The sequence below is a fragment of the Felis catus genome, chromosome A3, assembly GCF_018350175.1.
Source record: "Felis catus isolate Fca126 chromosome A3, F.catus_Fca126_mat1.0, whole genome shotgun sequence".
In the NCBI taxonomy this organism is placed as follows: domain Eukaryota; kingdom Metazoa; phylum Chordata; class Mammalia; order Carnivora; family Felidae; genus Felis; species Felis catus.
In genome coordinates this window covers 132974892-132988981 of record NC_058370.1, presented here as the reverse complement: position 1 = coordinate 132988981, position 14090 = coordinate 132974892, and the positions used below count along the sequence as shown (strand labels likewise).

Sequence of the window (14090 nt, the reverse complement as noted above, 5' to 3'; positions counted from 1 at the left end):
ACAGTAAATGAGTTTCGAGTTCTTCATTCTCTGAACTTTCAGGACTTTGGGCTCAGTTTCCAATTTTAAAAAATGCACTGGGGACAGTGGCCTGACAACCCACACAAGTTCAATGGGAAGTGCACCAAAGGCCTTCGCTGTCATTTAGTTAACTAAGCTTTACAAAGGGCTGCGCATTTTAGAACAATTATCTCATTTAATCTCATTTTATTAATAATCCCACAGGTGCGGTCCGGCGACAAGTCCCATTTTACCGACGAGGGCACTGAGTGTTTTAGCCAGGTGACACGTCCAAGTGACACAGCAACTGCACCTCGGGACCCCGTCGCCAGCGGCCCTAATCGCTAGGCAGCACGCTTGTCGCCGACCCCCCCCTCCCAAATTTACCGGGACTCGAGGACCCCTAGCCCCCCACCCAGGTACACGTATCTAAACGGGCGCAACCACGAGCTTCTCTTGCAGCCAGGGGCGTTTTCAGGCATTTGCACCAACCTCATTTGCAAAACCACTCGCCCGGACCCGCGAAAACGGTTCAGGGGTGGGGGAATCCTCTCCCGCTCCGGGCGGCCTCCAATCGCGTTGCTGCATTCAACCCGAGCCGCTCCCGGAGGAGTGAGTCCCGCGCGCGCCACAGCCACCGGGGCGCGCGGGGGCTGCAGCCTTTGTCCGGTGGGGCCCGCAGGGAGCCGGGCGGCGGCGCCCCTAGCCCGGCCCACGGGCCCAGGGGATCCGGGGTGGGCCCGGGGACGGGGGTCCCGGGGGTCCCGGGGGGTCCCGGGCGGCTCGGCGCCGCGGCTCCCGCGCGGCTCACGAACGGCTGACGTGGGGCCCGGTGCATCCAATGGGAAGGCGGCGTCTGGCCACGCCCACTGAGCGCGCAGCCCCGCCGGTGGGCTTTTAAAAGCCCGCGCGGCGGTGCGGGGGCTCCCAGGACCCGCGCGCCGCCTCGCCCGCCTCGTCCGCTCCCTGCCGCCGCCGCCGCCACCATGCTCTCCGTCCGCGTCCCGCTCGCCACCATCGTGGACCCGCAGCAGCCGCAGCAGCAGCTTCAGCTCTCGCCCTTGAAGGGGCTCAGCCTGGCGGACAAGGAGAACACGGTGAGGACGCGCGGGCCGGGCCGGGGCGGCGGGGGTCTCCTGGGACGTGGGCAGGCCCCCTCACCGCGCGTCTCCCCGCAGCCCCCGGCCCTCAGCGGGAGCCGCGTGCTGGCCAGCAAGACCGCCCGGAGGATCTTCCAGGAGCCCGCCGAGCCGGTGAGTGGGGGTCTGGCCGCCGGCTGGGAAGGGGCCTGTGGGGGCGGGGCGCTGCCGGCAGGGGACGCCAGCCGGCGCTTGGCGCCAAAGCCTCATTGTTTCCTCTGCCGGTTCAAACCCTAGCCCCTCCCCGGCCCGCGCTCCTTTCCCGCCAAAGCATTCCCTCCCTGGCCTGCCACACACTTCCGCAGATTTCCTCCTGTCCCTCTGGTACCTCCCGGTTGTGTGCTATGTAAGATCCATGTGTGACAGCTGACACTTACACACTGAACCACATGAGCTTGCCGACCACTGGGCGCACTTGGCCTGAAGAAATGGCAATTTCATGTGGGACGCCCTACAATTCGTATTTCCATTACCCCCTCGCCCGGCAGAAAACTAAGGTGCTTGTCCCCAGCGTGGAGGATGAGCCACTGCTCCGAGAAAACCCTCGTCGCTTTGTCATCTTTCCTATCGAGTACCATGATATTTGGCAGATGTATAAGAAAGCGGAGGCTTCCTTCTGGACAGCCGAAGAGGTAACGAGGCTCAGGAACCGGGAGACTTAAAAAGGAAGTTTACGCGTTGCCCCCCAACCCTTGAGGCGGACCCCTGCCCTAGCGGTTATGCCTTGGCTGGAGATCTACTTGACTCTTCCTCTGGTTCCTCTTGGGGATGGCTGCCCACCGAGGATGTGAGCTGTTCTCACTGGCAAAGGGAATTCTGGATGGGAGGGATGTTACCGATCAAGCCGTGTTCGTAGACTTAAAAGGTTTAAGAACCAAGTATATATGTGAGGCCCCGCGTGTGTAAACCCCTTGTGAAACTTCTCAACTTCAGGTGGATCTTTCCAAGGACATTCAGCACTGGGAGTCCCTGAAGGCGGAGGAGAGATATTTTATATCGCATGTTCTGGCTTTCTTTGCAGCGAGTGATGGCATAGTAAATGAGAACTTGGTGAGTTTCCAAACAACGTCTGCTTTCATTCACTTCAAGACTTGAGAGAATGTCCTCTTCCCTCACCTTTAACATTGTCCCGCCCTGATATCATATGTGTTTGTAAGGTCATAGTTCTATTACATGGAGTTTGCTGTTTTATAATATGCTCTGCAGTGGTTTCTTCCTCATGGGTATCTTTCTCCCCCCTGGTTCTAGAGAAGCTCAAAGACCATGTTAAGTGCTAGCCATGGGTTTACTCCTCGTGGCTGTGGCATTGCTTTTTTTGTGGCTTTGCTCTTCCGATAACCTGATTCCATGCATGTCTTACTGTGAGTGAGCGTTCGCAGAAACCCTGCAGCACAGGCGTTAATCTCTTTTCCTGATTTGTACGATGGGCGTGTGGCATGAAATGTCCAGCTTTACCACAGCATAGTGAAGAAGTATTCAAGTAGAAACACAGCTTGTAATGGTGCAAAGGGAGTGTGATGGATCTGGGGTCCTGGGGCTGAGTGGCTTCTCCTCAAGCTGCACTGTGATGTTTTACCACTAGGTGGAGCGGTTCAGCCAAGAAGTTCAGATTACTGAAGCCCGCTGTTTCTATGGCTTCCAAATTGCCATGGAAAACATCCATTCTGAGATGTATAGTCTCCTCATTGACACTTACATTAAAGATCCCAGAGAGAGGTGAGTGTTTGGGTGGTATGCCCACGTGTTTAGGACTCACTGTTACCCTGTTGCAAGTTTTTGAGCTTACGTAGGGATAGACAATGACTCTAGAATGGCTAAGCAGGCAAATCCCTACCACGCGTGGTCACGTCTGCTCTGAGGAAGAGGCCTACGTTGACATTAGGAGCCGGTCACTTAAAAACAAAGCTAGGCGGTTACTCCGTTTTCTTGTTGGTCATTCAGTCTAAAACCTTTCTTTGAACAAAACCAAACAAAAAACATCCGTAGAGGCTGTGCACAACGAACGAATTCCTAGGTCTGACGGTTTTGCCTCCTGTGGCAAAGCTGTTAACCTACGATGTGAAGGAGGTAGAGAGTGTACCCGAGTAGAATGTTACTCTCCTCTTAAGGAGCTAGTAATGCAGTACAGGAAATAAGACCTAGAAATAGAAGGGAGACCAATTACATAATGATGTGCAGGCAGCTCACCATGAGATGAGTTATAGGCACAGAACTGTTTGACCAAAGTGACGGTTTGTTATGGGATCACAAAGGGGGAGCTTAAGGCCCATCTTACGTTTAGAAGATTGGAGAGGAGGAGAAAGTTAGCAAGGGCTGCCTGAGTGCTCTGGGTACTCAGAGCTCAGGAGGGGAGCCTTGTGTGGAGCCGAAGTCTTAAAGCTGAAAAGCAGACTCTTGTAGATTACCAGGGAGAATGTGAAGAGGGAAGGTGAGTGACGACTTGGTAGGGCTAGCAGGATCGGGGAAACGCTTTGGGGGTAAAAACATTGTGGACGGAAATAAGAAAAGACAGGGGCGCCTGGGTGGCTCAGTCGGCTGGGTGTCTGACTTCCAGCTCAGGTCACTATCTCGAGGTTAGTGAGTTCGAGCCCCACACGGGGCTTGCTGCTGTCGGCCTGTCAGCGAAGAGCCCGCTTCGGATCCTCTCTCTGCCCCTCCCCTACTTGTGCTTTTTAAAAACCTAAATAAATGAGAAAAGACAAAGGTAGGCATAACTGGGATGAATAAGCAGAAGGGGCAGGATCAGGAAAGTCCGATAGTTAAGCTTCAAAAGCCAGGGAGAGGCAGGCCCAGGTCTCCAACAGAGCATGTGGACATGGAGAGAGAATGAAGGGAGCCCAACGGTCTGATGACCTTGGCTTTAGAAAACAAGGTCACCTGATAAGGAATGGGCTGGGGAATTTGCAGGCTCCCAAGCTGAGCACAGGGATACATTGGAGGCGGAAGAGGCTAATAAAGACCCAAGTAAGTGTGGGGCCAGTCGATTTTCTTTCCTGACCTGGGATCATCAGTGAGGCATAGAATTATAGTAGGAAGCAATCTCAGGTTGTTTAGTTTATTGGCTTTAATTGTTTTATTATATCCATATGGCACTTGGGGCCCATATAATTGGCCTGATGTTATAGTCTGGTGGTGGAGGGGGTGTCGAGGAAGATAATGGTCAGCATAGCTCAAGTAGTCTTAGCAGTTAAGATTTTATGGCTTTTCACGTTTAAAGATAGGGCCTATGAACCTTGTCATGACCTGGACTTGATATAATTGAGCTGATAAGTGCTCTTGGTGTAATGGACTAAGGCTTTCGATGTGCGTAGATCTCGGGGCTCCCTGTGAATTAAAGAAAACTTAGGTTTGTATTAACAGGAACCAAATGAATGCCGAGATTTTAAAAAACACTGGGGGAAAAGCAAAAACAGTAATGAGAAAACATTTCAGGTTGAGTCTTGATTTGGCCTTCGTTCCCAGTGTTGTTCCCTAGATGTTTGTGATAGGAGGTCTTTGCTGTAATCGCTGACACTCTCTCTGGGTGCCTACTAGGGAATTTCTCTTCAACGCCATCGAGACGATGCCTTGTGTAAAGAAGAAGGCGGATTGGGCCTTGCGTTGGATTGGCGACAAAGAGTCTACCTACGGTGAGGACCCCTTTGGCCCCACTTATGCCTGAGCTTCCTCCTCTGGTGACGGTCACTGGCTTGTGAGCCCTTCCTGTGCACGTGCTCGGTTGCCCACCAGAACTATGTCGATGTTAACTCTTCCGCAGGAGAGCGGGTTGTGGCCTTTGCTGCAGTGGAAGGAATCTTCTTTTCTGGTTCTTTCGCGTCGATATTCTGGCTCAAGAAACGCGGCCTGATGCCTGGCCTCACGTTTTCCAATGAACTTATTAGCAGAGATGAGGTGAGTCTAATACACACAACAGGCTAATCTGCACACCCCAAATATCTACAACTCTTGGGTTCCCTGAAGGGAACTCAAAACAACAGATTGCCTTATATCTACATTTAACATGTGAGTTCAGTGATAACCTGTATTTGGCAGAGAATGAACACTACTTTTCATTTACTGGAAGGTATTTGTATTCTCAATACATTTATATGTCCGTTGCGCTGTAGGTGAGGGGATGTTGTATTATTTTGGCCCGGTAGCCTATCTATGACCCTAGTGTATTTCACAGTTGGCTGAGCATCCTGATGAAGTGAGAATCCCTTCCGGTCCAGTGTATGTCTTTGAGTGCTATTGGATTAAACTGGAGAGGAAGGTGGAGTATGTCCAGATGTTCTGATTTAAGTCCAGTCTGAAAGGCAAGGGCCATGGACCCTGCCGTACTTGGAGCCCAGTGAGCAGATCAGACAGCTGATCGTGCCTTGTAAGATGCTCTGCCTTCCTGTAGGGGCAGATAGGGATTACTTGGCATTAAGACTCCCAGACTCGGTTCACTGGAAACTGCATCACTGGTTTCCTGAGCATTAGGTCGTAAATCTCGAAACTAGCCTGGTCACTGAGTTTTGCCTTTCCTGCCAGGAACTGTGGCACAATCAGAGCTCACAGCTGTAGAAAGAACGCTGTAGAAAGAACGCTTGGAGCAGAAGTCCTGTGCCGTCCGCTAACCTCACGGAGCAGCAGGGCCGGGACCTGGCCTGCTCTTGCTACCTGGGTAGCAGCATGGAGGGCCTTGCATGCAGATGGGCCCGCCTTGGCATAGGCAGAGCAGATGGCCGTTGGATTCTTCTTCCCGTTTTTTGACAGTTACAGTGCTTGTAGTATGGCAAAGATGTACAAGGGGAATGCAGAAAAGGGTAAAGCCATTTCCTGTTGCACGTGAATGATAAAGGTCTGGCGTTACAGTGATACTAAACCTTTTTTTCCCAGGGTCTACACTGTGACTTTGCCTGCCTGATGTTCAAACACCTGGTCCACAAACCTTCAGAGCAGAGAGTGAAGGAAATTATTATCAATGCCGTTAGGATAGAACAGGTGCGTTTTGCATCAGGGTCTCTTCGTGCTTGCTAGAAGATGTCTTTATTTGTGCTGCCGTCTCACTGAGAAGCTCTGTTTTGGTCCCTAGGAATTCCTCACGGAGGCCTTGCCAGTGAAACTAATTGGGATGAATTGCACTTTAATGAAGCAGTATATTGAATTCGTGGCAGACAGACTTATGCTGGAGCTAGGTTTTGGCAAGGTACGGTATTGTTCATAGCCTTCTGGTTCTCCCGGAAACTGGTGTTCTGTATTCAAATTTTGCTGTGGACCTTTTCAGGTTTTCAGAGTAGAAAATCCATTTGACTTTATGGAGAATATTTCACTGGAAGGCAAGACTAACTTCTTTGAGAAGAGAGTAGGCGAGTATCAGAGGATGGGAGTGATGTCAAGTCCAACAGAGAATTCTTTTACCTTGGATGCTGACTTCTAAGTGAACGAAGATGTGCTCTTGATGTTGCTGATTCCTCCCCCTCCAACCCTTCTCATCAAAAAAAAAAAAAAAAAAAAAAAATCAGCTACTTGAAGTGAATCAACTAGCTACACTATGAATCACCAATAGTGTTCATGAATAGTATTGTTAAAACTGTGTAGCTACCTCGTACGCAAGCCTGTTGATTAGTGATGCTAGTTGTCTCCCCTAGAGAGAAGCATGGAAAAAAGCTACTTGGGTTCTTAGGAAAGAGCTTGGCCATGTTGGGCTTTTGCAAACACCCTGGCTGTCCGTGACTTCATGGCTCTTAGCAATCATGGCTCAAGGTGTGGGGACTCTCTGAGTCTGACCCGGCAGGATTAAACAGTTGCTACAAGGCCCTTGGGAGGGGGTCAGCCTTGGTGCTTCAAAGCAGATTTTAAAGTTTACTTACTGCTTTGTATATAAAATTGGCACTTTACACACAAACCTATTTTGTACTGTTGAGGTAAAGGCCTGATTTGACCTAACTCGGTTTCTAGACCAAACGCAGAGCATTCTGTTGACCACTAATGGGAGCCAGTTCGGGATTTACTAGGTGACCCACGTCTGCCAAACCTGTGCAAGTCAAGCGTGTTATTTCTACTCTTTATTTTCTTTAATGACTTGAGGTGCTTTGTGATCAGCTTTAAAGTCAGTCCTGCACATAACCCCTGGGTATTAGCCAGTTGGTGTCCCAGAGAAGGCAGGTTGCGTTTTATATAAATACAGGTCAGGTCCTGTATGGTGGGATCAGAGGGGACAGGAGCTTCCAACTTAAATCATCAAGGATTAGAATGTGATGTGAGCGGGCTGCTGGTCACATGGGGGTGCAGGAGGAGCAGTTTCTGTCTATCTCTCAAACCGTATTTCCCCCAGCTTTGAGTTCTTGTGAAAGACCCTTAGGTCCTTAGCTATAGGATCGGAGGTAGCACCGTACGTTGAGTCTTCAAACGATCCTTGAACAAAATGACCCACTTGAGGTCTTACTCCAGTTAAGTGGCCAAAACCAGGACTGAAATTGGCTCCCTGAAAAGTTGGGGCATTTATTCCGATTTGCTTTCGTGTGTAAGTAGGTACCGTTGACTTCATCCTTTTATATTTGCTACATGCTTTTTAAATTAGGAAATGTCATTTTGCTGTATATGCCCGATGGATCTGTGGTTCATGTTTTGAAATAATTGCCCGGCATCGCGATTCATGATCGAAGTGGATATTGTTCAGTGCACTTACTTTCACTTCAGTGCCTGCCTAAATCTGAGCATTGCCTTGTTGGATTCCTGACCTTCAGGAGAAAACTAGAGTTGCGTGAGCTATAAATACATGTTCTATTCACATATTAATTTTAGAATGAAGTACAGAATAATATACCTAATAAGGCTAGTTTGAGGCAACCTGCCTTTGTTACCCCTGTCCCCCAAGCCCCCACCAAAAAGGAGAAAACCAGCCAAGATGCTACATGGAACGTGAAGGAGGATACGCACCAATCCTTCGGCCACGTTTGTTACCCTGTTGTATTGTGTTGGCTGAACCCCGGCCCTGTTCCCTTGTCTGTTTCCTTCATTTATTGTATAAATTGTCAAATAGTTGATTTAAGCACTTCTGTAAGAGGGGCTTCCTGTCTTTTAAATTATTGTTACCTAAAGTCGATCCAGATCGTGTGGTTTTTACACTTGTGCAACACAGAAGTGAATAAACGTTTTGCCCCGCGTGTCAGGTGCATGCAGTTGGAAAGCTGGAAGCGGGTTTTAGGATTCTGCCTCCTTTAGCGTGCAATGTAAGAATTTCTGCCAGCTCGGATTCAGTTTCCTGATCTGTTTAAAGGGAAACTGGTGTTAGTCTAAAGCACTTAGAAGTCTCAAAATTGAATGCTGCACAGGTGTGCTGCACTGTTCTTGCATCTGTTCCTTGATAAGATTTGCATTTCAGTTTAGGAAGAAAAAACAGGGATTTTTTTTTTTTTTCATGAAGGCTTAGGAGTTCATTTGCTTTTCATCCCATTTTCCTAGTGCCCGTTCTGGCACAAGGTCTCTAGGAAACGGGTCTGCCTGAAAGGTGACGGTCAAAAGCATCAACTATGCTGCACGCGGAGTTTGTAAGCCAGGACTGACTGGGTTCAATTTCCCAGCAACCCTAAGTGAACCACTTCTCGGCCTCAGTTTTCCCATCTGCTAAACAACAGGCGGTGGGACCAGAAGGGGCTAACGATCTCCCCAGCGTTGTTCTTCCTCGTCTCATCAACTTGACCTGCATGGACTTCTTTGTAGTCTTGGGTTGGTCCCTCTGTCCGTAAATGGCCTTGCCGGGCCTGCCTTCTTAAAGCGTCTTTGAAATCGTGACCTGTGTCTGCCACTTTAACCCAGCAGGTAGAGGTGGGCAGGGGGTCTGGCCCGCCCCGCGCAGCTTACCTTTATTCTCAAGCAAGAAGCCGATGTGCAAGTGAATCTGAATGTTAGTGCTGTGGTCGTGGAACCAGGGCAGGGAAGGAGCAGCAGAGCTTGAGGCGGATGAGCACTTAGGAGAGGCGTGTGGAGGGGGTGACCTTGTTTCTCTGGAGGAGGAAGGGATGGGAGACTTCCGCGGAGAAGGCACATCCAGGTCCTTGCCCGTCCCCCTGTCTCAGCATGAGACCTCCAAGGATCAGGCCCTGGAGAAATAATTTGAGCGGAGTATTTGGTGTGGGTAATGTCTTGGGGGCAGGCATGTTCTGTGTCTTAGAGGAACGTGATCTTTGCCCTTTCCACCCGAGGGGCACTCGGAATGTCATTTGACTCGTCAGGTTGGTGGCAGGCCCACTGTGGTGTTTGGGGCGGCCACGCTCTCGGGACCAACTCCAAATGGCTTCCCTGTGGGTCACCTACAGTCACACCTGCACCTGCCGTCCACCTATGCCAGCTACCTTCTCTAGAACAGACCCATAGAGGGTCTGCATCAGTTAAGTGCAGTCGGGCCACTGAGTCAGAATTGCCCACCCTGGCCTGTGATCCAGCCTGAGCACTGGCTCCTGACATAGCTGGAACTGGACGAGTATCTAATGCCACGTGGCCAGGGAGCTGACTGGCTGTGTGTGCTGTTGAGGGTGAATAGCTCTGCCAGTGTTGGTCCAGAGATCCAGATAATGGTCCCTGGCTCCCTGGGGTGTGGCTGTAGCTTTGAGGGAGCAGGATTGTATGGCGTGGCTTTTGTGGCTTTTGTCGGCCCAGGGAAAGCTAATAGGCCCCCCAGCCCCACCCCACTTCTGTGGAGGAGGGTACCCTCCCGGTGTACTCCGGGCACTTGAAAAAGAGAGCGATCAGTGACGGCCCTTGTCGTTCCTGGGAGGGGATTCTGGACACCAGGATGTTTTACGACGAGAATGGCTGACCCCGCTGCCGGATGTAAGGTTCGGGGACCACAGTCCCTTGGCCTGGCTCTAAGGACTGGAGTCGTGCCAGCAAGAGCAGACGGAGGTGACCTGAACCCCCTCCGGGCTTCAAACACACCAGTGATCACAAGAGTTAAGTGGGTAATGACTTGCTAAGAAAGGGGAATTTTCAGATGCTGGGAACAGAGATGGACTGGGGAAGCTCGGGCTTATCAGAGTGCTGGGGGTGGTTATTAGTCCCTTAGAGAAATTGGGGGGTGAGGGACCAAAGACCACCCCCCCCTTCCCAGATTTGGAGGGAAGGGACTGACCTGTAGCACAGAAAGTGCCATCAAGCCAGGACCACAGTGAGATGGGGCTAGGAAGTCATCCCCCTGGCATTGGGGGAGAGGGTGAGGGTGCTTATCTTTCTGGACTCCCCCAAATCAAAATCCTAGGCCTGCACCTCTCACGGGTTTGTGATCTAGGAACATCCATAACCCCAGCCTGGGTGCCTGTGATTCCCACAGACGGTGTTCACCGTTTTTAGGTTACAAAACAAACAGGAGGAAGCCACATGATGGTAGGAACAACAGGTAAAAACCCAAGAACTTCCAGTCAACAGGATGATAGATCTAATGGGTTCAGAGGGAAAAAACTGAAAGCCCAAAGGATGGAGTATTCTAAAGAAAGATTAAAAAAAGAAACTTGCTACGATTTCTAGATATAACCTAACAAAACTACTGGAATTAAAAGTCTTGGGGCTTAAAAAAAAAGATGCTTAGTAAGAGGGAACACAACTGAGGGTGCATGGGTGACAGGAAAGAACCTGGGGGAATTCTCTAGAAGTAGATGGGGGGGGAGAGGTGGAAGGTGGAAGGGGGTGCGTGTTATTTCTAAAGGAGATAGATGTTCATGAGGGGCTGGATGGCTAATGTTTAGAGGTGATGACTGATAGTTTCCTAGAAGCGACTCGATCAGAAAGTGCAAGGAATCCCAAGTCCAGTAAATGAAAATAAATCCATACTTAGACTCACCTGTAGTGAGTCTGCGCAGCATATCGCCAAAGGTCATTAACGTTTACAGGAACGGTAGCTCTATAAGGGAGTAACCATTAAGCAGAAATTTGCAACAGTGCTACGGTCGAAGCCAAAGATTATGGAACCAAATCTTTTCAATGTGGAGAAAATAATTAAAACCTATTCAGAAGTAAGGGAGACTTCAGCCAGAGTTCATGCCTCCCCCTCTTCAAAAGAAAAGTGAAGAATGCCCTTTAGGGAGGAAATGGTACCCAAAGGAAGGATGGTGAGCATAGGAATTGGTCAGCCTGTAGTAAGTCTAAGCACGGATAAAAATCAGGGGGACCCAGAACACTGGACCACGTGGCAGGTGCGACACTGGGGGAAGGTCCTTGTGCTAAAAATAAGAGACGTGACGCCGGTTCCCCAGACACCTGAAGGATCTGCAGTTCTGCTGGCAAGACGAGGACAACCTGAAAGAACCCACCAGAGTCACAGGGAGGCAGCGTAGGGGCGTGGGACACGTGATGAGTCTAACAGGCAGAAAAGATGAGAAAAGCAAAGCGTGGTGAGTGGAAACCACCATGAGATCTGTGAACACAATAAATGCAGGCAGACCGCCCTAGCCAATTAAAAAGTCCTAGGAGCTCAAGACTCCGTGAGAATCCATTTCCAAAACTTACATAATTGCAGAAGGGTGGATGGGGAAAAGCCTTGGGCTGAACTGTTAGCAAGAGAAAAGGGCAAAAAGGCTTCCTGCAAATAGAAGTTCATGCCTGAAGGATGATCTGGGGAGACGCGGTTGTAATTCCGCACTTCACCGCGTGGCCTCCCTGTCTGCAGTGCCGTTGGGCATTGACTTCTCCTTCCTCCCAGGGCCTCATGGGGGCTGGACGTGGTGGCCAAAGGGGGGAATGTCTTGTGGTTCTGACCTAATCCTCCTTAGTCACTGTTCCGCTTTTTTAATCCTCACCTGGGATTGTCTGCATCGTCCCTGTTTCAGAGTCCTCTGAGTGTACCTGCAGGTGGTTGGAGGTTCACCCCCGGAGCACAGCCTTTATCGACTGTCTCCAGCAGGTGCAATTCACTTTCCTACCAGAGAGAAGGTGCCTGGTCCTCCCATGTCCAGGCGGGGCCACAGGCTGGGGTCCTGGGTCCAGCATGGGCTCGGCGGGTGTAACCTAACGGACGGCACGATGCACACAATTTGGCCCCACTAACGGGATGAACCAGGGGTCGGGGCCTGGATGGTGACAGATGGCAAGACTTGCTGAGTGGGGATGTCAGGTCCTCCTAGTTTGGGGAGGGCAGAGCCTTGGGGGCGTGGCCTGACCTGAGAGATTATAGGACCCGCGCCGAGACCGCCTGTGACCCAGAGAAGGCCTTTCTTTCTATACTCTGAACTGGATGGAAGAGGTGGGAGGGAGCTGCTGTCTCTCTTGGTGGTGGCAAGATGCTTCAGGAGAGGGCAGGGCCTTGGAAAGCCTCGTTTTCCCTCAGAGGCCACTGACTGACCTCTTTTGCTCACTATCAAAAGCCCTCTGACAGCCCCTGCGGGTTCTCCCAGCCGGAGGCTTAGGGCTTGGGTTAAGTTTGGGGGCGGGGGAGGCCGTTTTTACCCTTGGCTTTGGGAGTTGAGGGTGCAAAGGGTGTGGGGCTGCTGCAGCCTCCTCGGGGCCAGGAAGGCAGGCCCTGTTGACAGAGGAGCCCAGACTCGGGAGAGGGGAGCTGATCCGCAGGGGGCTTCAGAGAAGACGGGGTCTTCAGGACCTTGTTCGTTTTCTGAATCCAGCCGCGCCTGAGTTCCACTCCCCAGGACTTTCACCTAAGTGAGCCAATAAATTCCTAAGAGCATCAGGATGTTTGTGCCACACGCGACGAAGATCTACCTGGACGGCACCCACAGTCGTGAATTCATTTGGTCCACAGCCACCCTGGGGGCGTGGGGGCCCCCCACATCACAGGTGTGTCCAAGAGGTTCAGGGAGGCCGTGGGCCTTGCTGAGGGCCGCAGGTAGATAAACAGCGGCCAGTCAGGGACTCAGGTGCCCCGGTTCCATGGCATGCAAACTTTTCTGAGAACAGGCACCCCAGGCCTCTACTCTGGTCCCGAGGAAAGTGCTTCTGGCTCCCCTACCTGCTCTGCCTGTGTGCCCTGCTCTGCTTTGCCCCTGACACTGGTCAGGTGGCCTGTCTGGGCAGGAGTCTCCTCTATCCTCACTGGCCCAGGCTTTGGACCCAGGGAACCATGCCCAACTTGCTTCTGCCTAAGACCCCCCAATGGCATGGTGGGCCTGGGGAGCCTCCACTGCCCTAGGAAGGCTGAGGAGAGGGTCACGCACTCCCACGGGAATTGGAATCTCAGGCTTAGTAAGGAGGTGGGAAGCAGTAACGAGCCTGGCAGGTGGAACGCAGGAAGGTTCCAGCTGTTTCCAGAAAGATCCTGGGGACTGGCTGCCTGTGCGAGGTCTTGCACCGGGCCTCCCCTCCACCTGGGGGCGGACAGCCTCTCCTGCGGGGACCCAGGACATGCTCTGCCAGGTTTGCTTTGGAAGGTGTGCAAATAGGTGCCTGCCTGGGACTGGTGTGGCCTCCCCTGGGCCGATCTGGGTTTCAGTTGCTGAACTGCATTTCCACACCACGGCGGGCCTGTTCGTTTCCATTGGTGCAGGGACGGTGCCAAAAAGGCTGGCTTTAGAAATTGTCACTGTGAGGGGCGACCGGCTGGCTCAGTCGGAAGAGCGTGCACCTCTCGATCTCACGGTTGTGGGTTCAAGCCCAACGTTGGTTGTAGAGATTAATTTTAAAAACTGCCCTTGTAGGAATCAGGTGACTAATGCCTAGCGTATTTTTTGAAACAGCTTTATTGAGGTATAATTACAGACCATCCAGTTCACCCATTTAAAGCCAAACTTCGTTGGCTTTTAGTACATTCAGAGATGTGTCACCATCACCACAATCAACTTTAGAACATTTGCCTGCCTTCAAAAAGAGGCCCTCCCCCCATTAGCAAGTTCCTCCCCGGCCCCCCTCCCTCCCAGCCCCTGGTGACACTGATTGCAAGTTCTATCTTCGCGGGTTTGATTGGGCTCATTTTTGAGATACTCAGTGAAGAGACGTTATTAACGGAAGAGGCGCTGGATTTTATTTCTTAAAAAAAAAGTAACT

At 51.3% G+C, this 14090-nt stretch overlaps 1 protein-coding gene across 9 annotated transcripts in view; it reads left to right on the top strand.

Moving 5' to 3' along the window:
* The first annotated feature begins 757 nt into the window (after window positions 1-757).
* The window catches only part of RRM2 (ribonucleotide reductase regulatory subunit M2), a 47283-nt gene continuing 33950 nt past the window's right edge, over window positions 758-14090 (top strand). For 4 of the 9 annotated variants that reach the window (XM_045054973.1, XM_045054974.1, XM_045054972.1 and 1 more), the window contains exons 1-9: window positions 758-1097; window positions 1179-1253; window positions 1628-1771; window positions 2073-2189; window positions 2722-2855; window positions 4674-4768; window positions 4897-5030; window positions 6003-6107; window positions 6199-6312. In XM_045054973.1, coding sequence (XP_044910908.1) covers window positions 987-1097; window positions 1179-1253; window positions 1628-1771; window positions 2073-2189; window positions 2722-2855; window positions 4674-4768; window positions 4897-5030; window positions 6003-6107; window positions 6199-6312 — 1029 coding nt within the window. In that variant the 5' untranslated portion in view covers window positions 758-986. Of the gene's footprint in view, window positions 1098-1178; window positions 1254-1627; window positions 1772-2072; window positions 2190-2721; window positions 2856-4673; window positions 4769-4896; window positions 5031-6002; window positions 6108-6198; window positions 6313-6390; window positions 8273-14090 lie in introns of those variants that run through there. The other 5 variants (XM_023252116.2, XM_045054975.1, XM_045054976.1 and 2 more) reach the window with 5 other exon arrangements.